The sequence below is a fragment of the Homalodisca vitripennis genome, chromosome 3, assembly GCF_021130785.1.
Source record: "Homalodisca vitripennis isolate AUS2020 chromosome 3, UT_GWSS_2.1, whole genome shotgun sequence".
NCBI lineage: Eukaryota > Metazoa > Arthropoda > Insecta > Hemiptera > Cicadellidae > Homalodisca > Homalodisca vitripennis.
This window is the reverse complement of record NC_060209.1, coordinates 192,602,106-192,629,358: the sequence shown is the minus strand read 5'-3', so window position 1 is coordinate 192,629,358 and position 27,253 is coordinate 192,602,106. Positions and strand designations below refer to the sequence as shown.

Sequence of the window (27,253 nt, the reverse complement as noted above, 5' to 3'; positions counted from 1 at the left end):
AGGTAGAATACCGTTTCGACGTGTGCCGTGCCACTAACGGAGCTCACATTGAACTTTACTAAGTTGTTAAAAAATCTTGAAAATGTAAGCTTTCTAATCATGTATAAAACATGTATGTACGTTTTTTACTTTATTAAAATATTTTGTCTTAAAACCCCGGAGTTCTTTTATAGACACCCCGTATATTAAGTTAAATAGATCCAAACATGTTGTAAATGCTTGAAATACTGTTCTGAAGAAATTGGAGGAGGACGCTCTTTATTGATAGTTGCAGGGGAGAAGACAAATCAAAGATTTCTGGCACGAGCTTAGCTCAAGTTAGTGCTTACGCAAACGCTGATCCTCTAAGTTTGTAGTTAAGCGAGTGCCTTCTTGCACGGCTAGTAGTGATATTTTCCGTCTCAGCTGCAATCGAAACCAGTTCGGTGGCCTACAGGACAAAGACCCAGATGGGCCGCGAATTCTGCATTGCTATTGCTATGAATTGCTACGCATGCGAATTCTGCCTGTCTCTTGTCAAGCGCACAAGCACTAATGTAATAGTGCACTAAGATGTTTTAGACACGACCTCTAGGTACGGTAGAGCAACAGAATTTTCTCATAACGTTGTGTAGGGTTGATTCGATATTAATGTTGAATTTAACTACAGTTCTAAGAGAAAAGTGGGGGAAGGTTAACAAAAGATCAATGTATAAGGAGAAGATATTTGTAAAAGATCACAGTGATGTCACAAATTCCAATAAACACCGATGATAAAACTAGACTACCGAATTTTTACAATAACGCACTACATAGAAACTTATAATTAGTTAGTTTAGGTTGAGATTTGGATTCATGGAACGCTCAACAACTGCATTAAATTAAACTATTAGATAATTCTAACTATCCAAAGTATAGCAGTTGTGTGAAGGAATCAATTGATCATATCATCTGCCGATGTGTGAGTTATATTAAAGAACCTGATAATATATATCAGAATAATTTATAAAATAAAATGTGGAAAATTTACCAATTCCAAACGTTATCATCATTACCAACTATGGGAACACGCCTTGGAATTTACAAGAAATGCAAACATAGACATTTGAAATCAGAACCCTAACAAGTATAAGAGTTATAAAATTAATGATCTGTAAATAAAATGTTTCTTTGATAATTATAGTCTAAAGTAGTGTAAAAATGTAACTACTATATAGACATAATATATAAAGTTTGTATACGACGAATTAATCTGGTTTCGTAGCATCTTTGAATATAAGAATATACAGTCATATTATATATTTAAGGGTAATATATAAATATCAGACTAAGAAAGTGAAAAAGCTTGCATTTGTTAACGTCAACCAAATAATTAGAATATTCAATATTTAACCATAGTGATGGGAGATTTTTTCTATAAATTTTAGACATAAAGTTCATATTACTAATGTGTGTTTGTAAACCATAAATCATACCTTTTTATAATGTTGCATGTTGTATTAAATGTTACATACCTCCTATTGTTCCGAACAATATTTATATAGAAGCAAATACATGTTGCTCCTCGGGGCTTTATGAATTCACAAAAGTCCTCTTCTTATAAGTAAACACGAAAAAAAATCAGCACAGTCACAGACCACAGTCACTCACTACCGCCACCGACCGCAACGGCAACACTTCCACTTACGTTACGTTCCTGTCCTAACCTCAATATAGGAGAGATCAAACGTAGTTATTGGGCGATAGATTCGAATGTTGAGTTGTTGTTGTGGATTATAGTATTCTAAACGTTCGTTATTATTATCTTAGTTGATGAAACGAGACGGAATAAAGTTATTCTAGTTAATAGCTTACAGTAATAATTCAAATATTTTTTATTCAATAATTAATTATTATGCAGGTTAAAGTCTAAAATGACTACAAATCAAAAAAGGACCGTTTATGTTGGTAAGTAAGGTGAAGAAAAGAGATTTTCGTATTAAGTTGGGTCTTCAATGAGTTCTTGTTTTGTTGATTACAAACTTTCAGTTGGTCTCAGTAAAATTCAGCCATAGTTACCAACCATAATTTTACTTAGTTTAAAGTTTATTAATTAACAATGGGTGATATGAAAGGAAAGAAGGATTTTAGACAAATGTCATCCTTATATATTACAAAATGGGAAATTATGAAATCCTATTAATTTCATAATTTACAGTTGAAGCCTTCCAGTTCAAATGGAGCTATGTGCCATTTTAAAAACTTTTGGAAAACAACAAAACACTGTTTTTATTCGTATTATAATTATTTTTCTTAATTGAAATTAAGTAAACATGTTTTCTATAAATATATGAACTCTTCTATGTCTTTAAAAATCTTTTATATGTAATGAAAATATTTAAAAAAAAATTTTTTAATTGACATTTTTGGAAAAGAGCTATGTGCCTTATGCCATAGACGTTCTAAAAGAGCTAAGTCCAGGTATTAAAAAAGAACAAGATATCATGGTAGTAAAACATGTTATAATGAAAAAGGTACAATTAATTATAAAAACGTTACAGGGTAAAAAATGAAATATTGTTAACATTATATTGAAATGTCATTGTAATCAGTTAGTTTAAATACAAATTTTTTTCAAAAAAATTTCCTGTTTTCTTCTTTTATATAAGGTAACATTTTTCCTCAAATCTTCTTTTTTGGCGATTGATAAATCTACAGTTTTCTGGTAAGGATTCAAGATTGACTGTTTGTAGAGTCCTTTCATTTACACCAGGGTTGAAAAACGTAGTGATCTATCCATGGTTCAATCTCATTGAACGTCTTTTTTTGTTTTGTACTACTCCTGGTTTCTTTTTTCTATACGGATCCAGGAAGCTGTAGATATACCTAACTTTTTGGTGTTTATGATGGAAGAAGCAGCTTGATCAAAGTCAAGGAACTGTTCAGCCATCTCTACAACTTTGAATGGTCTTTCGTGGCGGGATGTGATTATAGCACGCTTAACATCGTCAGGCGTTTCAGCTTGTACACGCTTCCAACGTTTTTCAATGATTGCAAAATTTCTATCAGCTGGAGAAAAACTATGTCCCACAACAAGAAACTTGTGGTTAATTTGGTCAAATAAGTCCAGGGAAATCAAATACATATACATGAACACCATCATTCTGTTTCTTTATCTGGCCGCAGCAATTATCACTCCAAATTGTTAACTGACGCTTATTAGTCAAGTTCATGTTGTTTTTTATTACTCTGAACAAACAAGACGCCATTTGGTTTCCACCACGAGACGATTGGCCTTCATGCCAAAGGCACATAATACCATCACTGGTGTCAGTCACGTGAATGCCAAAATTGTAGCATGATAACTGACGTGCATAATACATGTCTGAATGTGTTAATTTCGGGATTGGGGAATACTTTTTGAAGATCAATTACAACAGTGCAAGTATTTACTGGTAGGAGAGGCGGAACTGATACTGTCAGACGTCATTGATGTATAAGCTGATTCACTTTTACGATGGTGTTGTTCTTGTTTCAATCTTCGCTTGTCTAACAACAACTGGGTCTTTACTAGTCATTTCGAGTTTTAGGCGGTCACATTTTTTACATGTATCAACACGAGGTTTCCTAAATTTTTAGATTTGGAAAAATCATTCTTAAAAACTATGGAATAGAAATTGTATGAGATTTTAATATTAGGAAAATTTTTCCATAAACGCCTTGTATAGGCGATACAGATTGAGATCTTGGCTCAGGGTATTCCATAATCAGATCGGTTTCTGTTGTAGTGGCTAGGTTTCAGATGGTATTGGATTTAATATGGTCCTTGACCAAATTTCTATCAGCCAGAGTGTATTTTGAAAGTTTTCAATCCTCCCCTGGTATCCTTCACAACAGTATTGCCCATTTTTTTATTTGCCACAAGATTTTGTACTCTTTTGGATGACTTAATTCCAAATATAGCCATAAATGTGTTTTTACATACCCGGATATTGGTGTCCTTTCCATTTGGCACGATGTAACTCACAGTATATTTTGACGTCGGCTTTCTGTTGGGGTATCATATTTACCATGTCGCCGCCTCCTCTGAACTGGGAGAATCTCTATCAGCCCAAGCAAGTATGTGTTCTGTCCGTTCTTGTCAAGCTCATGGATCTCTTTAAATAACTTCATTTTTGTAGTCATCAGATAATTCACTGCATTTTGTACTTGCATTTGCACTTTTCCTGAAAAGTAATAAAATTGCTTAGGAAATAGTATGGTTAAAATGGGTAATAAGATTGACATAAGTTTTTATATAGGATAATGTTAATTAAATTATTATACGAAAAGAATAAAACATTGGTTTTTGGATTCAGTTCAGAATTTTATCTACGGCTTAACGATTTATGAGTTTTACCTTAGGCCTACTCTAATCTTAAAATATAGGCTACCGTTATCCGTAGTTTGTAGTAGTGGGGCTAAATGAGATACGGGATAACAGCAGCCATACTGTTAAATTATACACTATTATTTTACTTTACACAAAAATTCAAGTAGCCTACCTACTCCTGGATTTTAGAAATAAATTCCGTAAAAATATAACTTATGTTAGGTTATGTTGCTAAAAATTATTGTAGTATTTATTCATTAACTATAACTACAAACAACAAAAACTTACTCAAAATAATATAATATTGTTTAAGTTTACAATCAAATTAATTGAAAAAACAACTTTAGCTTACTAATTAACCTACCTGTGTAAAAGGTGGATCTTTTGCAGACACTTCTTTGTAACCTTTTCTCTTTGCTTCGAATAATGTATGGCTTTTTCCACTTATTCTTGCTTTCCGTTGTTTAATTTTAAAAGATTCATTATCCTTAGGAGTTTCACTAAACGCTTTAAACTTTTTGATTATCCATATTACAGCATAATACAATATACTTGTTATTTATTACACAACTCACAGTACTCACAGCTGCTTTAAAATGGTTGCCCGGCACTTAGCTCCAATAGCACTGAAGGCCAGCTGGAGTTGCCACCGGCACACCATCTGTGATCATTGATTGCAACTAACAGAAACATAGTTGGCACATAGCTCCTTTAGATATGGAATCACGTTGGAACATAGACTACTTTAATTTAGAAAAAACTATTTTTGGAAAATTTTGGCACTTAGCTCCATTTGAACGGAAAGGCTTCAGTTATCAATGTATTTTGCTCATCGGAAACTAAACTATGTGGTTTCGGGTGGTGAAAATCTCAGATAACAATTGTTACCAAATGGCCAATATGATCTGAGCTTGAGAAAGTACTGGTCAGAAATGACTGGCAGGGTGGCCCTCCAACCAGGAAACTCCTTGTAAAACCAGAAAAATCTCAGAAATAAGTTTTCTGTGTTCAACAACTTAAAATGAAGAAAGAAATCGAGGAGTAACTTGACAGCTCCATGAATCAGGAATTGATTAGTACAGTACCAAATATTGCATTTTACATGACATGATCTATAAATGATGATTAATGACATGTAGGTGATGGTGTCCATGGAAAGCTGGGTATTATTACAACGTGTGATCGACGTTGTGTTCGCAAGCCCTGTCTAATGCGTGTTAATCCAGGGAGACTTAAATAAAATCGGGTACTTTGGAATTATACCGCACACCAGTATGAAGAACACGAAAATATAAATTTATAGAAACAAACATGATAGAACGAAAAAACAACTCTTTAATTACAAAATTACAAACTTACAAGCATTTCCAGGTATTGTGATCGGTATTGTTGTCGCTGTTATCTTATCTTTCTCGAGAATCCCGATTACGGCAGGCCGCGCAGCATCACATGATTTACACGGTACATAATTGCCTTTCCATTACAATTCAATTTATATTTCTGATCAGCCCCTCTAGAATTTGATATTTTACTGATAGGTACTATCTCGAGGGATGTTTTTCTTTCGTCGACATCAGCGCGGGGCAGCACCGGAGGCACTCGCATTTTGGGTGGCGGAGTGTGATCAAGAATAAAAACAAGTTTTGAGTGTTTTTTCAATGAAGAGTTTAGTTTTAGTTTGGTAATGTTTGTTTTTATTGAATTTTTGTGTTTGGAGAAATGTAGAGCTAAAACACGGAAGTACAACAAAGCGACGCACCAGCTGAACGGGCGGCGAGACTCTGCAATCACGTTATCTACTAGACCGCTCGATTTTGACCTCTGTCTGAGGATGGGGAGGGGTTTGCGATAAGACAATTCCTGTTTTATATTGACGAAATATTGTTCTACGCTAATCTAGTAATCAGTAGAAGCAAAATGTCAAATAACGATTCATGTATGGGGGTGGTCGGTATAATCCCAAAGTACCTAAAATCGTACACAATAATGGTTAAATAATAAATTACTGTAACAAGAAGGATCTCGTACATTACAACTTTAAAAACATAAAGTTAACACTAACATTACAAAACAACTATGGCCTATACTTAGAAATAAAAAAAACCTTACAATATTTATAACTTGCCTAGCTTGATATCAATGAGTAACAGCTTTTGTGAAATGGAGGAAATAATTCTCCCCATGGCTTACCAGGAGCCACACTTACATGTTGAAGCTACTTAAACAAATCTTGTCACTTGTGAGAAATATCTCACATATTTTCCTCATTCATTGCCATTTTCAAAGTCTCAAAATATTAGTAACTTGCTGTTTATTGTTTACATTAAAATTACTATAACTAATAACTTGAAATCGTATTCTAAGTTAAATGCATTGTAACATTCCAAGTATTCCTGTGTACGAAAAATCAAACCATTCGATAAAAACAACCGAATAACGAGTGTAGGCCGCTTATTAAAGTCTACCCTTTAACCCTTTATATGCCAGCTTATTTTCTAAAAGTATCAGCCAAAAAGCATCTAAGCATTTATCAACCTCAGCAAGGTTTCATACAAACTATTCTATTTATTTTTTATTTTATCACCACTAGCCTACTGATATAGGAGGAGCCTAAAAAGTAGATGGTGGAGGATATGATTTTAAAAATGTAGTAGTAAATATATATATATATATGATTCTCCGAACCTCTCCAAATTCCTTTCAAATAGTGTAGTATTCTTAAGTTTTTTTTCCCCCAAAAAGATAAACAAAGTTCAATAGAGTTCAGATTGATGTTTCTTTGGTAATTTTTGTTGCTGTACCAAACCAACCCTGTGTACAGACAAAATCGTGTACTACAGACCTCTGCCCCATGGCAGTGGTTTTGGCAATTGTTTGTTCTCTTTATTTTTCAGAATTTTATACATACTTATTTTTGAAACGATCATATAAAGGAAAAGTATTAGGTACATACCATGAATCGTTACTAAGAATGAATTTCGCACATACACCCCCTAGTGATGAAATTTGCTAGGCCGCTGGAGTTTCTTGGTTTTTCCTGCAAATACCTTTTGTTACCTCATCGTCATGGCACTTTTCGTAAGGTTTAAATATAGTATTACAGTTGTTTATATTTGGTTTGAAAGTGGAGTAGAGAACCGTGACTACTCCCCCACAGTAGCAACAAATGATATTTAGTTACATCGGAAAACTCATGATGTGTGTGTCTGTCGGTCGCCGCGCCGTTTCAATCTTATGGTTGAGGGGTATTATCGATTGAGAGGGCATTGACAGGTGTTTCTTTGCAACGGTCTTCATCTTTCACCTTCTACTTCTTACTGACTGTTATCGACAATATGGCGAAGTATGATCATCTATAGGAGGGTTAGCTTTTGACGTCATTATAGCAGTCTCCTCCATCTCCTCTCCTTCGGTGGTGACCATCTTTAAATCCGGTTTGCCTTCATCTCTCTTCAAGTCCTCTTCATCTTCCTTGGGTTGTGGAAGCCTCGGAGATGCAGAAATCAAATCTTCAATCACCTCGCTCTGGTCCTTCCAAAATAACGTCCTCTTCAACTACCACCTAGTCTCCTGCCTCATCATACACATGGAAATCCTCTTGAAATAGTTGACCTACTCAGTACCTGAGCAAAGTTTTTGTATCTTCGGGGATTGATGGATTTCTCGTGCCTCTCGATGATAAAAGTTCAACATAGTGGAAAAAGCGCTCATAATTGTTTTATCATGTTTTGTGTCTAGGGCAGTTATTATGTGTGTTACATAGCACCCAGATGTCCCAGTCAAACAGTATTTCCTTCTTTGTAGTGTCACTTTCTAGAAAACGAGGATCACTCACATTTCTTCCATTCTGGGATGTTCCAAGTATCTTGATCAGATAAACACGGTGATAAATTCCCAGTGCCCTTTTTGTTACTCTCTTAAGTGTGAGGAAACAGAATCTATTCCTTAGAAATTCAGATTCTTTATTGTACATGTTCAAGGAGAATAGAACAAAAGTCAAAATATGTGTTTATGTTACAGGAAAAGTGTAGTAATCAGTGTTTGTAAATTACTCTTCATGTCTTCTTTAGTTAAGGACTTCTTTCTATGTATAGAAAGATCTGACTTCAAACTATGTTGTCACTTTCCTACAAAAGCACTATCCATTTTCTTTCTTGAGGTTGTCGGGCATATTGTTGTAAAACAAAGCTCCTTTATAACTGGGAATTTTCATAAAACCTTAAAAAGTGAATGGCAATACAAAATTAGTTGTGGGGAAAAGAGATTTACTTGTTTAAATGCCACCTTCACTCATTCGTAGCCTCCTCTTTTCCAATTTCTGAGGAAGTACGAATCTATGGTATAGTAGCATAGAAAATTAACTCCTCCTTTGTAGTTAAATAAACAGTTGTATATACACGTTAATCACATCACCGTTTAATTACTGTCCCAGAAATAGGCACTCTAGGTCCTTTGAACTTGTTTGTAGCTTTGGTCTGAGTTTGGGGTTAATATATTATTAAAGTAACTCAACTTTCATATTCCAAGGAGTACTCTGAGGCAGTGATCCACTGTGCTCAAATAAGAGTGTCTCAGTGTACTCCTTACTACACTCATAGATGAAATTATTACAACTGACATTGTTAGAAATTTCGGCAAACCAAAAGCCTAAAGTGTAAATAAATCTTGAATTTTCTTATCCATAGTTTTAAAAATCCCGGATTTAAAATAATCAAATCAATCCTTTAAAAAAAAACCAACTGTCATACTTGAGAAAAAAAGACAAATGTATATAGTATTTAATATACTTCGTGCCACTGTGTCCCAGTCTCCCCTAAGCTGAATTATTACATCGGTCATATTGTGTAACACACAGTCATTCTGTCTTTATACAGTGTAGTCAAAATTAAAAAGAACTCTTAAGACAGTTTTAATAATGTGAAATTGTAAGTCATATGGAATTCTTCTGACCTTCTTGGAACTCATCTGATACAGAAAATATCATAATTACTTTCTTCCCAAACGATAACATCAATTAAATGCCAAATTTTATCCAATATTGTGTCTTTCTTAATGTAGTAAATAACTATAACCTAATACAATAAAATATATCCGTTAGGATTTTACCTTTTGTCAACTACATTGTTGAGCACATTTACTACAATTGTTAAATGCAAATAAACAAGTTTCAATATTCCGAAAATATATTTTCAGGAGGATTGGCCGAGGAAGTTGATGAGAAAGTTCTCCATGCTGCCTTTATCCCATTTGGAGATGTTGTTGATGTTCAGATCCCTCTTGATTATGAAACAGAGAAGCATAGAGGTTTCGCTTTTGTGGAGTTCGAGGTGGCAGAAGATGCAGCTGCAGCCATCGATAATATGGTAAACCAAGGCTCTTGTCATTAGTGTATATCTATTATCATTTATCCAAAGAGTTGAGGTAGTACAGTATAACCTTAGTAATTCAAAACAATGTGGACTATAAGTTGTCGAGTTATTCAGATTGAGTAAGAGGAAGTAGTAAAAGCTCTTCACTTTTATAATTTCAGGTCATACTTTGTTAACATATCCCTCATTCTTAATACATAAAATATTAATATTAAATTTGACATATTGCTAATTCAGTATTAACCCTTTGCACGCCATAAGCGAGTTATTTCGCATGCATAAAAGTCCGTACAGCGCCCATAGCGAGTTATATTGTGAACTACATTTTACAACATTAGATAGTTTAATAGTTGTCGAATTTGCCACTAGATGGCAGAGAAAGTCACTTTTGCTGTCTAGTGCATTAGCTAACGTGCCAACTGAACGTTTGAGGAGTATCGAGCGGTAACAGCTGTTTCTTTCTATTCATGTTTGTTTCCCGTACTTCTCGAAACACACCAAAGCGATTATACTCGCCGCCATTTCGTGAAGCGCTGATATTTCGTGAAGTTCTATCTCTAGTGTTCCTGCTCACTGACAGTTTATGTTTTTACAGTTTTATTAGTTTATATTACGTTTAGTGCTTGTGTGCTGTAGCTGATAATAATGTTTTCATTATGTTATCACCGGCCACACTACTTGAAACAGTGGTCGGTTAATTCCCAAGTATTGTGTAACCTTGTAATATTTCTAGATATTGTTTGGTGGAATAAATCATTTATTCATTTTTTTTAACTATAAAAATTATTACTGTAGTAATAACTATTATTTATTATTTTGACGTAACTTGTGAATATATTGCCATAATTTTATTATGGCTAACGCAGACGATCCGGCCTTTGATGATTTCGTTCTTGGGGTTACATACTTTGGACGATTATTCGTAAAAAAAACAGAAAACAGTTCGTAAGATATTTTTTTACTGTTTTCCAAAATGTGTATTTATTTACTTATCACACATCATATCTACTTCATGTACCAGTATACGTTTGTAAAAATTATACAGTTTTATCAAAATAACGTTTTCATTCATTTCATACCTACTGGTCCTTAAAATAGAAAAATATCTATATTTCGTTTTAAAAAATGCCCATAAAAGCATTTCATGGTTCTTTATTCTTTAAATCAATTACTTAAACAAATAAAAAAATGGCTTTACAGTTTTCAAAAAATTTAAATATACAGTAATTTGGCGCTAGGGCAAAACATATACGTAATTACTTGGCGTGCAAAGGGTTAACCCTTTAAATGCCAACGTCCGATTTTACCAGACGTTTGGTAAAAAAATCACTAAAAATCGAACACTTTATATTTTTAAACTAATATTACATTAAATTGTTTGTGAAGAACTGTTCTTTTTAAAATAAATTGTTATAGTACACTTCCGATCAATTGATTTTAATGAAAATCAATCTAGAAAACTCACATATAAACATTTTTGGTTGACATGGCTACCGGAAACAATGTGATATTATTTGCATAAATGTTGTATATATAACTCACTCATTATTGAAGATAATGATACACATTTTTCAAGATTTATAGACAATTGAATACCCTTTCCAGTGATATGGACAAAGAAAAGCATTTGATTTTTTTGGTAAGGATAATTAGGTTGAAAAATGAAATTTAAATAAATTCTGGAATTTTTTGAATTAAGTCCATTTTTGATATTCGTAAATTTAAATTTTATGGTAACTTTGTTACTTTATATTAATTAGCCAGAGTTTTTGAAGAAAATGTACAAAAACAGAATGTTTTTATTTCATTAAATTAAATAATGAAATGTAATTAAATAATGAAATGTAATTAAATAATGTTAAACCGCTTATTAAATAATCAAACTGTGAATTTTTTACTGAAACTGTGCAAAATGCCTTCAAAAGGGTTGGCACTTTTAGGTGCACCTACTAGAAAAAAATCTGGCACTTTTCAGTACACCCACTCAATAAATACTTGGCACTCTTAATAATGGAGTCAAGCATGATAAAGTTAAACCTTATGAAAAAAATCTCTTGATAAACGTCAGTTTCCCACGTAAAACTCGAAGTCTTGAAGCTTTATTATGAAGGCGAAAGGAAAAGAATGTACACTGCTGATGTGGCCTGTTCTAAATACTGCAGCACCCATCAATGTATCGTACATTGTCTCTGTGAGTAGTCCTTTCTATTTGTGGATCGATTTCTTAGTCATCATCAGTCATATTTTGTCTCAACCCTCCCTTGATCTTTGATGGCAGTGACTATTACTTCCTCTCAGAATGGTTCACTTAAGAACCTTCCATCCTTCATCATCGTTGTGTGAAGTATTTTGACATTCACACTGAGAGATTAACAAATACACCACTGTTCAAAAAACATCACTTTCTTTTTAAAATTTGTTGATTTAGGGAAAAAGGTTTAGTATACCACTTTAAAAATATACAAGTCTTGATCCATGGATGTTTTTTGTTCATTTAGCTCACTGACTTTTTTACATATTTGAAAGCACTTTGACAATCAGTAACAGTTTCAGCCGATGCTTCTCTGTAGAATTAGCATAAACGAGGATTGTGACATGTTCCTTACTAAGCTTATGCCCTAGTGTACTTTATTCTCTTTCCAATACCAGTAGTTTTCTTGGCAACTCTTTCACAGTTGTTTTACCGGTTTTATCAGTATTGTATACAAGTTTAGAATCTTAATCAATTTTATCTTTTTTAAATTGATAACCAAAAACTATTGGCAGTTTTACTCCTGTTACATCTAACTTTCAAATGCCTGGATTTAAAATTTCAGAGTCTTTACTTCCTTTGAAATTAGTCACTCCCATGTTTTTGGTAACATTAGTGCCTTTTCACACCAAATTGATCCTGAAATAGGCTGTCCTATCGAACGTTGCAGAAACCATGTGAAAACCATGTTCTCAAGCTGTTTACTAACTTTTTCAAAACTTTTCTAGATTAACATCTATAAAAATCTTTGTATAGCTGGTTTTAACGTCACTAATCGTAGCCACTCCCACGCAGAATTCTATCAGTTGCTTTCCAGGAAAGCCTTTTTTTAACTGATTTATAATTTCCACTTCATCACTCAGTAAAACAACAAACGTTTATATTTTTAACTAATTTCGAACACAGTAAGGTGACATACAAAACAGTGTGAACTCTATGATAGAACGTCAGCGGCGACTAGTATTGCAGGTTGAAGGGGTTAATGATGACTCATTTCTTCTATATACAGGGTGAGTTTTTTAAAGTGATCCAATAGCTAACTTTTTAATTACACGACTTAGCACCACACTTTAAATTTGGAACTTGCTCAATTTTAAGTTTCACTCAGGGATACACTTTCAAATTTTTTGAAGATGGCCGCCATTTTCCAATATGGCGGTCAACTTTAAAATCTCTTATGGAACACCCTGTATTTTATGTTGTTTTTAGATTCTACTCAACAAAATAATACATTTTTGCTTTTGAGAGTTTTTCAATATCTCTAACGGTTCAGGAGCTACGTGGACTGGAAGTTTTCATAATTTTTGCCAATATGGCGGCCAACTTTAAAATATTTTATGGAACACCCTGTATTTTATGTTGTTTTTATATTCTACACTACAAAATAAGACATTTTTGCATTTTAGAGTTTTTCTATATCTCTAATGGTTCAGGAGCTACGTGGACTGCAAGTTTTTATCATCAGTCCGAAAAAATCCGAAAACTTCTGTTCTGTCTTCTGGGTGTTCCATAAGAGATTTTAAAGTTGACCGCCATATTGGAAAATGGCGGCCATCTTCAAAAAATTTGAAAGTGTATCCCTGAGTGAAACTTAAAATTGAGCAAGTTCCAAATTTAAAGTGTGGTGCTAAGTCGTGTAATTAAAAAGTTAGCTATTGGATCACTTTAAAAAACTCACCCTGTATATGGCACATGGATGCGCCAGCTTGCTGTCTCAACACCTAGGTTGCCATAGTAACGGCACTTACGCAGTGCACTGCTCCTCTATGCCACGCCTGTTCACACTCGTGCTTATTATTATTTTTTGGTTTTACAGCTTTTATTATTTTGCATAGATTTGATTTGGCTATTTCGAGTTCTGTTGTATTATTATTTTAATTTAACTCGTTGACATTTTAAGATAAAGTAAAATCGTATTGGTTTCTGTTCCCAAGGTAATCTTACGGAATACATTTGTTTCTAATGTAGACTAGGTATGGTTCGTTATTCAAAGTAACCTATTTATGACATCGAAATTACTAAGTTTAGTATAAAATCTTTCTCAAATCTAGTAAAAATAAATGTTTATGATCACTACCTGGTTTTTATTTGAGAGTATGAGATCTGTTCTTTTATTACAAACTAGTGTATTGTTGTGCTATAAAATATAAGTTTAATTCATCTAATATTTTGTTGTATCCAAGCAGTAGTGAGTTTGTGTTCAGAATCATCTTTACTACTATTCATATCCACTGTCATAAGTATATTATTTCCAATGTATAATAACAAATATAACCCGTTATATGTGTAATTCTTATGAGTTTGGTCGTTAATGCTGTGGGTTTTCATTGTTTATAAAATATATATTCTCCAGTTTATCCATTATTATTGTTTCCATATTGTGATTTTGGTAAGTCAACCATTAACCCAAGTTCTGTTCTAAATGTTTGCTGTAAGGGCAAATCGTATTTACTGTAGATAGCCATAAAACGTAGAATTGTCGTGTTGACAGAATGACAGCGAGTTGTATGGACGCACCATCAGAGTGAACCTCGCCAAACCTCAGCGTATCAAAGAAGGTTCATCACGACCAGTCTGGTCAGAGGATACTTGGCTGCAGGAACATGCCGGCGAGACACTTGAGACAGAAGCGGACACCAAAACTACTGCTGTGGTGAGTCCCCGATTGTGATCGTACAGCTTAACTACATTGACACGAGGTTCAATCACTACAATGAAAAATCACAACTACCAATATTGATAACATTTGATTTTGCAAGGCCTATCAGTAGCAAGGCTATCATCTTTTTTAGACACATCACAAAAATAAATTTGTTTATTATTAATAACAGTTAGACGTGTGATTTTAATATAAATTTATCTTGTGTTGCGTAGTGTGTAAAATAAAGACACCGAGTGTTAAAAGAAGTAGGAGAGGATAGGAAAGATAGTATGAGTGCTAATATACGCAATGATGTGGATCCCATTTTAATTTATTCTACTCCAACACATGGGACAGGTCATATTTATTCACTCACTAATCTTCCCGCAATAACACTTTATACTGATGTGTGATGACTTTTACAGCTAACAATTGGATTATTGTTCCTTTTTATTATTGTGGTAACTAAAGGTTATTGACAAAATGTTAACACCTGTTAGTATCAGAAGGAAGATGCCAGTGAACTCATTCAGCTCTTGAACAAAGTTTAATTTAATCCTTTGAGTCCCAATGTCTGCTTATCTGAGTTTAGGATATTTTATAAATATTTTATTATTTATGAATAAAATAATTCTCTTGCTGTCATAATCTACTAATATAGTTAAAACAAAATTGTATTTATAATATTTAGAAGAAAGCTGTGGTTATAGTCAGTGAATGAGCTTATTACTTATAAGGTAACAAATGAGTTACAAGTTTTACAGTACTACAAATTGTTTCTGCCAGCATCAATCAAGAAAGAAAAAGGAATTTTGTTTGTAACAGACACAAACAAGGCATACACCCTCCATAATTACTAAATCACTCTTTCGATATTGTACAAAAATTAAAGCTTTTCAAGCAAAATTGCTTTCACCATTGATTATATCAATCAATCAACATTTTTATTGCCATAAAATAAAGATCATTGACAAAGTCTCATTACAGCTTTCATTATAAATATAGCCAAGTCAGTTATAAATCTTATATTATCAATATTGTATGTGACGTAAACATAAACCACAATATTTAACAGCCAGTGGCATTGGGAATTAAAAAAAAAATGTTTTGTAATTGGAAGAACTCGTCCAGTGCATAAAATGGGTTATCTAACAGCTGTAACATTTATTTATTGTTCCTTTGGACTAAGGGTAACAAATGGCTGTATACCGTCAGGGCAATAACAGAATGGCTTTTAATAGCTTTGCTCAATCTATTAAAATTAATAGATGCAGCATTTTTATCCCTGGTATTGTGGGAGTGTTTTATACTGCTAGGCTTTACTAATTGAGGATTTTTAAAGATATATTTCATAAGATCATAGAGATACAGGTTTATTATGGTCTGAATTTTACAAATAGTAAAAAGAGGTTTACAATGTTCAAGTGGCTGTGAGTTAGTAATAATTCTTTTAGACCTTTTTTAAAGGATAAGAATGTTATTAATTTTACTTGCATTGCCCCACACTAAAAGTCCATATCTTATAATGGATTGAAAAATGGCAAAATAAGCAGTTTTCACATAATTTGTATTAACATAGAGTGTACGCTGTCTGAGAAGATAAATTACTCTAGACAACTAGTTAAAAGATAATTAATATGGGCATCCAAATATAAATTTCTATATATCCTTTCATTAGAAATAAAGTTACATTCGTTTATTATTTTTATTCTCTTAATCAGTTTTGGACTTAACATCTGTAAATATCTGACTAGCCTGTAAAAATAAATCACTTTTTCTACTGTTTGCATAAAAAACATAAAAAATAACATAACAAACAAATATGTTAAAAAATATTAATTATGTTTTTTTTCTAAATAATTGTTTGCAAATTAATTATTTGCTGAAATTGTTTAAAATTTTGTACGTAGGCTAATAATTAGGTATAGATTGAAGAAAATATGTCCCCACATGTAAAATATTTTTTTAATGTACCAAAAGTTTGAATAAACTCAAAATTGACAGTTAATTCCAAAAAAATTCAAACTTCAGTAAATTTAGAAGATTACAAATTTTTTACTATTGGTTACATACTAATGTAGCACAAATAACTCACTACATGTCAAAAGAAAAATTATTAATTTATCTCAAGAAACAAATGTACTGTAAGCTTAGATTTAAATAAAAACATCTAAAACATGCCTACTTCACTGTGACACTTCTTGGTAGGCAGGGGCACCAAACGGTTGGCACTTAAAAGATTAAATTATATTTCATAGCTACAATTCTCCACTTGTATATCTTATTAAACACATTGAATTGAAAGAAGTAGATGTAAATGTAAAGGGAGATACTTGTCCAATTTTCGTGTAATGTTATACATAATAGTTATAACTTTGTGTAGTGTGTTACAGTACACTGCTTCAGTGAGTCTGATGTTATCTCCTGTAGGTTTTAAGCTTTATTTTGTTTATTTTTTTCAGGAGGAAGACACATCTGTCAAGAAACATAAAAATCCACAGGTATATTTTGACATCAGCATTGGCAAAGTAAATGTTGGAAGAATCATTATGATGCTTCGTTCTGATGTGGTCCCCAAAACAGCAGAGAACTTCAGATGCCTTTGTACTCATGAGAAGGGTTATGGATATCAAGGAAGCACATTTCATAGGATTATACCGAACTTTGTATCCTTTTAAACTTGTCTTTAGTGAATTAATTTGAAAATTTAGGCTTGGTACATGACGGATGCGTGTGTCACCTGTTACTAGTATGAGCGTAGTTCAAAGATAAGTTCTATTAGTGATTAGAATTCACTCAGAGGAAATTTCTCTTTTTAAACCGTATGACTTAAAATTAAACAATAGTATCTGCTGGCTAACTGTTTCAAATGCTTTTAAGGGATCAAAATTTAGCCGTAATGGAAACCAAACACGTTCTTAAATAAAAGATAGAACCTCTTGATAATTTCTTTCTGAAGTCAAACTATTGTCGATTATTGTACTTCAATATATTCTGTATGTTTAACAATATGGGCACAGTATATTTTAAAGACCTTCAATATTTTTAGACAAGATAGTTTTGTTTGAAGGTTTGGATATGTAGCAGTGGGTTTTACAATTAAAGTGGTTGAGTTGTCACATTCTCCACTGTGAATAATTTTCAAACATAAAAAACTACTTTTTAGTTGCTGAGCAAAGAACATTGAACATTTTTGTTTATTCATAACTTTTGGTGGGAGGAAATATGATTTTTTCATTTCATTATACTGTATAAAAGTATTAAAATAAAGCTTTCACAACTATTTGCTAAAAGAAATTGTGTACTTTCAATGATGAACAATTCTTTCATTAATGTGCAGCAAGAGAGTTAAAAAGAATATTTGTTATACAAAACAAGACATTGAGGATAATATCCAATCTTAGGAACATTAAATCATAAAAAGATGCCTTTAAAGATTTTGGAATTCTAACTCTGCCTTCTTTGTACATTTTAAAAACAATTGTTTTCTCGTTATAAATGTACGCTGACAACGGGCAGGGATGTGCATTCACATAATACTAGATTTAATGGACATATCAGCATAGACTGAACCTATATGAAAATCTTCCCTCTTATTCTGGAGGATGTCTTTTTAATGTTTTGCTAGAGAACATTAAGAATGAACCAAATTCTTTATTGTTAAATGTAAATTAAATTAACTTTTAACGAATATTATGTATTATGATGTGGATGAATTTATAGACTATTTCCAAAATTCAAATTGAACTTCTATTAAATTTTTAGTTTTAATTAATTCGTAATTTTTTATATTCAAGCAATAAATTTATTAAAACATTAATAAAAACCTCTGGAGGGTGTATTGCTCTAAGAAACTAAACTTTATTTACTTGCTTTTATATTATAATAATATATTATTAACTGTTATAAAAATTTGAAATTCCAAGGTGTTTGTAACATTGCTACCAACAATATTGTTGTAAAGGCAATAAAAAATTTATTTATTATTGTATAGGTTAGATAAAGAAATTGTGATTAGGAATAAATATCACCCTAAATATAGATATTTCATATACTAAAACAATTGGTATTAACGGTTTTTCCTTAATTTTAAATCCATAAATCCAAGAGTAATCTTATATATAATAATATGAATCCTGAGCAATAAGTAGATGTGCCAAGGAGGAGACTTCACCAACCACAACGGCACTGGTGGCCGATCCATCTACGGCAAGAAGTTTGACGATGAGAACTTCACACTGAAGCACACAGGCCCAGGGATACTGTCCATGGCAAACTCTGGGCCTAACAGTAATGGATCTCAGTTCTTCCTGTGTACAAACCGCACCGAGTGGTGAGCAAACTGATATTCGGTAGATTATAGCTTGAGATGTAAGACCTAACAGTAATGTGTCTCAGTTCTTTCATTATACTTATGAGGGTCGGTTGATAAGTCCATGCAAAGGTCAAGAGATAACACTACTGGTAGGTACTGAGGTTATTTTCAGTTGTTAGCATCTCTTGGAAGAAAGCACAAGTTTCAGCCTGAGTGGTCCATTTCTTTGTGTTTGACATCCGTTTGAATCGTGGAGTCAAGTCATTTAAAAAAAAAAAAATAGACGAAAAATTTGTGTGTTGATCAAACATTACTTTATGAAATGCAAAACGCCTCAGGAGACTAAACAGAAGCTTGGTACATATTGTGGTGACTGTTCACCTTCTATAAGAACAGTTTATAAATGGTTTCAACATCACGGACTGGCTAATATGAGTACAAAAGACGTTGAATGTTTTGGACACCCTGTTGAGGTCACAACTCCAGAAATCATTGAAAATATCCATGAAACGGTGATGGATGATAGAAGAGTGAAGTTGTGTGAGATTGCTAGTGCTGTGAGCAACTCAAGTGAACGGGTACATAATATTTTGCACCAATATTTGGACATGAGAAGACTGTGCGCAAGGAGGGTGCCATGATTGCTCACGAGACCAAAGAGCAATCTAAGCAATGGGTTACCAAGTGGGAATCTGCACCAAGAAAGGTAAAGACTGTTTTTTTCTATCGGGAAGGCTATGGCAACCGTCTTTAGAGATGCACATGGAATAATCTTCATTGACTATCTAGAAAAGGGTAAAAACCATTACTACTGAGTATTATTCATTGTTATTGGATCCTTTGGAAACTGAGTTGCAACAAAAACGACCATGACTCTCCCACAAAAAGTCCTTTTCCATCATGACAATGCTCCAGTTCATGCTTCATCAGTTGCGGTTACAAAACTATTGGATTTAGGGTTCCAAATTACGCCACATCCCCCTATTCTCTACACTTGGCTCCGTAAGACTATTATTTGTTCTTAAAAAAATAAGCACTTTTTATTTTTGCATGGACTTATCAAACGACTCACGTACTTTTACTCTGGTACTTAAATTAGCAGATGACCTAAAAACAAAACTGTTCTTTCACAGGTTTTTTTGTTCCACTAAGAACCATTAAATTAGGGAGACAAAGCAATCCCCTTTGCCTAGTTACCAATTAACTTATAAAGGAATGAAGTTTCAAATATAGACTAAGGTCTTGTCGGGTGATGCCCTTCTAATACATTTTGTTTGGTATTATTAACATAAGACAGGACATAGCCTGTGTTTCATTACACAGCAGGGAGGATTTCACCCGTGTACATTCTTATGGTTAACATTTGAACCTCTTAGAACTATTATTTACAGATGGGCCATCCCTTTAACATATTCAAGTTGACACTTAGCATACAATATGATACTTATTCTCTTTTTTTCACTTCATTCGGTGTTCGTTTCACTCTAGACGTTTACTAAGTACGTATATGTCACTCTAGTTTAATCTCAATAAATTGAGTTATTGACATTTTGTTCTTTTTCACAGGTTGGACAACAAGCACGTTGTATTCGGACATGTTATGAGTGGGTTAGATGTTATTAAGAAGATGGAGGTTAGTAGTTTTATTATATCTGTTTTTATTTGTTGCTACACACATTGCGTACGTGGAGATGCACATAACTTCACACGTATATGTAAAAACTGTTATTCCTAGTACATAACTGCATCATCTTGAACAAGAAACATAAACAATAATTTTGTAATTTCTGCAATCTATTGCTCAAGGAGACAGTCATCAACCGTCGGTTGTCAGTAGAGGAAATGGGGGAAAACAAATGACTTAAAAAGACAAGTTGTATACGATGGGGTAAAATCTTTATTGGGTTGGTAAAAAGATATTCCAGATATGCTTTTGGTGAATTGATTTCAAATGTTTTGAGGCATTTGCTTTATCAAGTTCCAGTTCTTTTGTGAATTAAAGTCAACATATTAATCAACAACTTTAGATAGACCACTTTCTTAAATCTGGATGCAATTAACGTATATAATCAAAATAAAAACAAAGATTTGTTAGTTTTTATTTGGTTAATAATATTAAGCAATTTATATACATAAATGTTTTGGGGTGATATTTATTGCATGCATCTTCTTTAAATATTACTCCTATATTATAAAACATAACAAAAAGACTAAAAAAAGGTAAAGATCATTTGCATACTGATGCCATAACAACTATATAGTTCTTTGTGTATAATAGTTGACATGTGTAGATCCAAAGCAAGTTGTTACACCACGTTGATAGTATATTCTAAAGCTCCGGAAATCTGTATAAAATATGTTGTCTTGTGATCGTTTTAGTGTAGTACAAGTAGAAAATTCTTTACGTTTTTTACTGTAAATAATTTATTTGAGAATTTTTTATAAACAAAAAGTACAACTTATTCTGATTAGTTCAAATATTCTGGAAAATATTACACGTTAAAATATAGAGAGATGAATTAATCTTCATTTAAGTTAACGAATATAATTTCTCTTGTGTAATTGAACATTCTTGTATGTTTCAGAAATGTGGTACCAAGTCCGGTCTTCCCACGGAGAAGGTCATCATATCAGCTTGTGGGGAACTAGTTTAAGAAGCAATAAGTCCTATGTACAGTTTTTATACTATAATTTTACATGTGTTTTAAATACAGCCCTTAATACTTAGTATCTCATGAGTTTACTTACCTGTCTGTGAAATACAGTGGAGTCCCAACGAAAAGAATCTCAAGGGTGTGAGATAAATTCTTACACAAGGAAGTTGTTAAAAAAGTGGTTTGTTGTATTGAGGTAAAATGTAGCCAATATTCACAGAGGTTATTGAAGCTAATCAAGAACCTATTCTTAAGACCAAGATGTAATAAAATGAACTTGAGTTTTCTCCCTCTAAGAACAACGTTAAGTTACCTCATGCCCTTATTTTTAAGCCTTTTTATGGGATATGTCTAATTTGAAAGATATAATTAACATGCATCCAAATGCTTTTTAGTTTTTTTTCCATTTTTTAAGGATTGTCCTGAAAAAAGTCTTAAACTTAGTAGTACTTCATCATTTGAATATTATTAAAGTATACACTAAAAAAAAAAACAACTAAAAATCATTTGGATATATATTAATTATATCTTTTAAAATGAGACATCTCCCAAATTCTATGACTAAAAATAAGGGTGTAAAACTCCATGAACTTTAACGTTGTTCTTATGGGAGGAAAACTTAAAATCATTTTACTTTAGCCAGCTCTTAGGGAATTCCTCAGCTTTCAACCTCTGTTTTACCTTGTCTTTGCATCTTTTTGTACCTTGGACCTCATCTTTCTCTTTATTTTTTATGACTATAACTAACGAGAAATGAGTTGTGTACATTTCATTAGCAATGTGGGATTTCTTCTTGTTTGAATATTGTCTTCAAGAACTTGTAACACTTTACACTCAAGTTGCATTGTAAGAGATTTCCTTGTGATTTTGTCAGCCATCGCCACAAATTGCAGTCAAATGCAGTTAAAACATGTCAGTGATACACTCTCAAATTGTTAAGGGGAATGGTACATATTACCAACACACATGAAAGGAACTTACTCTTGACTGGATTATGATTAGAGGAGGAAGGGGTGCTGGATACAAGTATTACTGTTTTCATTTGAGAGTCATTCTTCTTAGTCACTAATCCATACATTTCCTGAAGAAATGGTCTACACCAGTATAGGAAACATGGAGAATTCGTTAGAGGTTACATTGTGCATTGAATATTCATATTTTATATTCTGTCCTCAAATCACAAAAAAGTGTTGTTTCGAAGGTACAAATAAAAATAATTTTTGATTTGTTAGTATTTTCGAGTGTAACATACACCTGAAGGGGATTAAACAACTTATTAAATCAGAATATGTTTCATAAAATGTAGAGAATTACATATTTTGAAAAGTAAATGGTTCTAGAATAATCATTTTGAATTTTAACTCTCAGGTACATGTCTAAAGTTTTGGTGTACAACTTATTCTATTTTTGATGACTTTGACGAGTCCATTACCTTAAATTTATTTGTGCTTGCTTAACATGTAGAAACATAGTGTTCTAATTTTGTAACATAACTATGGAAAATGTTTGAAATCTTGTTATTTTTTCATTAACATGTTTGCCTGGACATTTTGAAAGATTCGTTGATTCCAAGATTAAACCATCATGGCTGATCATAGTTTAGTTCTCATTGTTCTCGATCTAGTACCTAGAACTTTAACTCTCTAATATGGCAGTTGCTAATTAGAGAGTTAAGTAACCACAATAATTTAAGGTTATCTTAATAATAGTCACCAACAAAATTCTTAAAATGATGTGCCACATAATCTAACATCTTGGATTTTTTAATTAGATTGTTCCAGAATTACTGAGGGATAAAGAAACACTTTTTATAGATAGATCACATGTTTATGTCTAGAACTTGTTTTGTAACTAAGAAAAATATTAAGTGTTCAATGCTTAACACGCTCATGCTAACTGTTATCAACAGTAGTACATAACCCTACACTAAAACGTGATTTGCACATCTGTTAGTTCACAATGCAACTGCAACTATTTTAAGCTCTAGAATTAAAACAATTGTATTTGAGGCAGTCGTACGTAATTAATGAGTTGCCTGTCCAAATGTACTACCGGTTTGTTCTAAGTTACTCATTTGCAGCAAAGTAATACTCCTGGTCTCTAGTTGACATTACAGCACCAATTTCCCATCTAATCAGTTGAATATTTTGTCATATAAACAAATATTATTAGTTCAATACAAAATGATTCTCTTTCACAACATTATTAGTAATTAGTTAGCTTATAAATGTACGCTAAAGGAGCTCAGTTAAAGCATCTTTCTGATGATTGGCACCAAGTTATACATTTATAGAGGCCAAGTAAAACAAACTCTCCTCGAGCAAATGTTATTCTTCTTATTCTTGTCTTTACATTTTCTGTTCGTCCTGGGTATGACGTTAAACTGCCTCTTCCATCCCATTTCTTAACCTCATTCCTACTCTTCCCCCAACTCAACTGTTCCACTTTGTCACCCACTGGAAGTGCTCTGGTCCTAACCACGGAGACTCACGCTGCCAAGGTGTCAGTGCAGATACGGATCTAAGAACAGTCTTGTCAGTCCTTCATCAGGAAGTGAGCAGAGATGTCAAGAGTTTCTACTGCCAAGGGGGAGCAGAGTTGTGCATGTATTCTTGTCTTGGTACAAGCCCTGAGGTCCATTTACTGAGGGGTTGGCTGTTCCTAGTGTTTAGCCTGCACCACTACATACTTGGTGCTGTTAACACCAAATAGCGCCCATGACAAACCATAGACAATGGAGGGGGTGAGAAGCCAATGGGTACAAGTGATGTTTTTATAGTTCGGAGAAAAATTAATTCAAGTTAAAGTGTATGGAGTTGTTGGGAAAAGGTTTCGATGACAACATTTCTACAGTTAGGTTTTACGTATTGTAACTTAGAACAGACACACCAATACTTGTTACCTACCCCAATCTTCGTGGCTGATGTCTTGGCTGAACTTTCAGTGATCTGTAGAGGTTATGGAAGACTAATGGAATACATTGCTGGAGCACGTTTGCATGAAAGCTGTTGTTGGAGATGAGGACCCTTTTCCTTAGTTTTCATGTTATACTTACTGAAAGGAATGACAGAAAAGTTACCTTGTTAAAGAGTATATCGGGATGTGACTTTTTAAAGTTGAGTCACTTTTCCTTATGCATTTACTGCCTTCACATAGTGTTACCCTAAAAGGTTTAAATAGAAAGTCTTGTTCTTCCATGTTTGCCAACATAAAACTGTGGATGATTTAGCTACAATGTGGATCTAATTGTGAGAGACGTATATGCCAGTTCCAGAATTAATGTGGCCCTTTCAATGATGTAAAGATTTTGTCACGATAGTTGTACGAATGCCCAGACATCAAGTATTGTAAATCACTTAATGTTGATGACAACATACAAGAAACCCCATTCAAACTCTCAAAGAGGATACCTACGTCTCCACTAAGAAGAGGGTCTCTACTAAGTTGGAACACACTGAAGCATCCAATCATCCCAACAGTGAGAAGGATATGGGTTAGTCTCAATGAATTATTTCCAGAAGAAAACAAATATTTGTACATCTTGATATAGTTCGACTCTATGCTTGTAATCAGTATTGTTTGGTGAAAGACATTAGTAATACCAAGAGGGAAATATAGGAATCAACAAAGAATCTCAAGTTATTAATTTACAAGCTTGTAATTGTAGATGGGGGATGATTTAGTGTGCTAACAGAACGTGAAGAAGAAGTAAAAAGGTACAAGATGCATACTAACACAGGATTCTTGGAGGTCAACAAACTTGGACTGTCTGCTCAGTTACCGAACCTACAATTAGGCAGGGTGAAGTACAGTTTTGCAAGAGATGGAGGTGGAGGTTTATGAAATAAAACTATCAATAGATTCTTGTATACCAAACATGATCTACCTCAAGACAAGGACAAGCCCCTGTAAGACATGAGGTGGCCTGAAAAGGCATTTAAGAAAGCACAAGGTAGTGAGTGCGAATCCTTTCAAAGAAAGGAGGGCATCTATATTACAGTTATAACAAAGTATGGAGCAAAAACAGCACTCAATGACTTAGCAAATAGAAGATACCCACAATTGGAGGAAATTTTAAAGAAGGCTCAAAGTACATAGTCAAGTAAATGACATTCCTGTAAGTTGTGTAACAAGCAAGGGTAGAAAGAACAGAGAAGAATTACTGTACGGACGTAAATTCGAAACAACTTTCGCATGTTCTTAAGGAACTAACCTGTGAAGTTAAAGAGGCAGGTAGTAAGAAGCGCAGCAGTTGTGACTGCAAAATCATTAGATCGCCAAGATGTGAAAAAGAATCTAGAAATATCTTTCTCAAATATGAACCGAGCTGTTCCTAAAACATAAAACTGCAAAAACTTCAAAAAAAGGAAAATTCTGTAGAAATGAGAAGAAAGTTTAAAAATTAACAGAATTTATAATACTATAAGTAACAAATGAAATAGCTAAAATGAGTTCTCGGGAAGTAGTAATTGTATACTTGTGATAGGAAAAGTCAATATGTCCTATGCCGAAATCCTTCATGTAGTCAAAACAGGAATGGACTTAATACAGGAGCACAAATTATTTCAATGCGTGAATTCGAGACCAATAAACTGGAAATACGTCTTAATGGAAAGTCCTTGGTGAAAGAAAATGCTTTTAAGTCAGATTGTGGATAAGACAGGAGCTGAGGTTAGACACAAATCAACATTTCAACAGTGCATCTTAAGGATGTCAGAAAAGAGAGTAGCAGCAGATGCTACAGAAATTGGTAATAGAGCATTGCACAGATAATTAATAAGGATTGGATCTTAGCAAAACATGCTTCAAATGTAAACAAGAAGGACACAGCGAAACATTGTTCAATAAAGTCTGAATCCTTACTTGTTTGGAGAGGTAGAGGACCTTAAATTTCAGAACGTGGAAATCAATTAATTATCAATAAAAGCGATAATGTGCAATTAAAATAGATCTGCTACAGCCTAAGATTTGATTCAAAATTACGTCATTAAATCTGGTGTATCAGTTGTTATCTGGGCTTGTTGATAGAGTCCACTGCCTAACTATGGAAGCGGCTTCATCTTTGGTTGAAGTGACAGGAAAAATGGAAGTTGGACAGGATTTATATGGTTGGAGATAAATGATGTGGTGATCTGTGGATGTTATATTTCACTAAACGACTCCAGGGGAATACAATTGCTATATTGGTGACTTACAGTAGAGAATGGGGCTGCACATTGGTAAAAGCATTGCAATAAATGGTGACTTCAATGCAAAATCTCCACTATGGAGGTTCTCAAACAACAACAAACCGAAGAGGTAAACTGTCTTCGAGTGGACAGCATGTGGCTCACTTTTTGTCCATAAATGTGTGCTGAGCCAACTGCTTTTCACAGGAGCAAGCTTTTCATTCACAGGTTTTACGCTGAGTAATGCTAGACCAGCTGGAAGAATTGAGGGATGACGAGTCCTGAATGAAGAGGAAGGTATAAGTGATCATTAATACAGAATTTTTGAAGTACACCTGAAAAAAGGAACAACCCGTAAACAGCAGGAAAGAAGCAACTGGATGGAAAGTCTGGAAAGATCAGTTTGATACAGACCTGGGTGACATCGTATATTGTCCTTAGATATCCGTAATGCCGATACATGAGAAGTGCTTGTGATAAGACCTTCCACAAAAATTAAAAAGTAGTGGAAGAAAACCAGCCTAT

At 33.4% G+C, this 27,253-nt stretch overlaps 1 protein-coding gene across 1 annotated transcript; it reads left to right on the top strand.

The window, feature by feature from the left end:
- The first annotated feature begins 1,636 nt into the window (after window positions 1-1,636).
- On the top strand, window positions 1,637-21,636 carry LOC124357936 (peptidyl-prolyl cis-trans isomerase E). The gene is made up of 7 exons (XM_046810062.1): window positions 1,637-1,926; window positions 9,524-9,693; window positions 14,442-14,603; window positions 17,054-17,257; window positions 18,743-18,924; window positions 20,473-20,539; window positions 21,492-21,636. Exons 1-7 carry the CDS (start codon window positions 1,893-1,895, stop codon window positions 21,558-21,560), a joined length of 888 nt encoding a protein of 295 aa, XP_046666018.1. The 5' UTR covers window positions 1,637-1,892; the 3' UTR covers window positions 21,561-21,636.
- The last annotated feature ends 5,617 nt before the right edge of the window (window positions 21,637-27,253 follow it).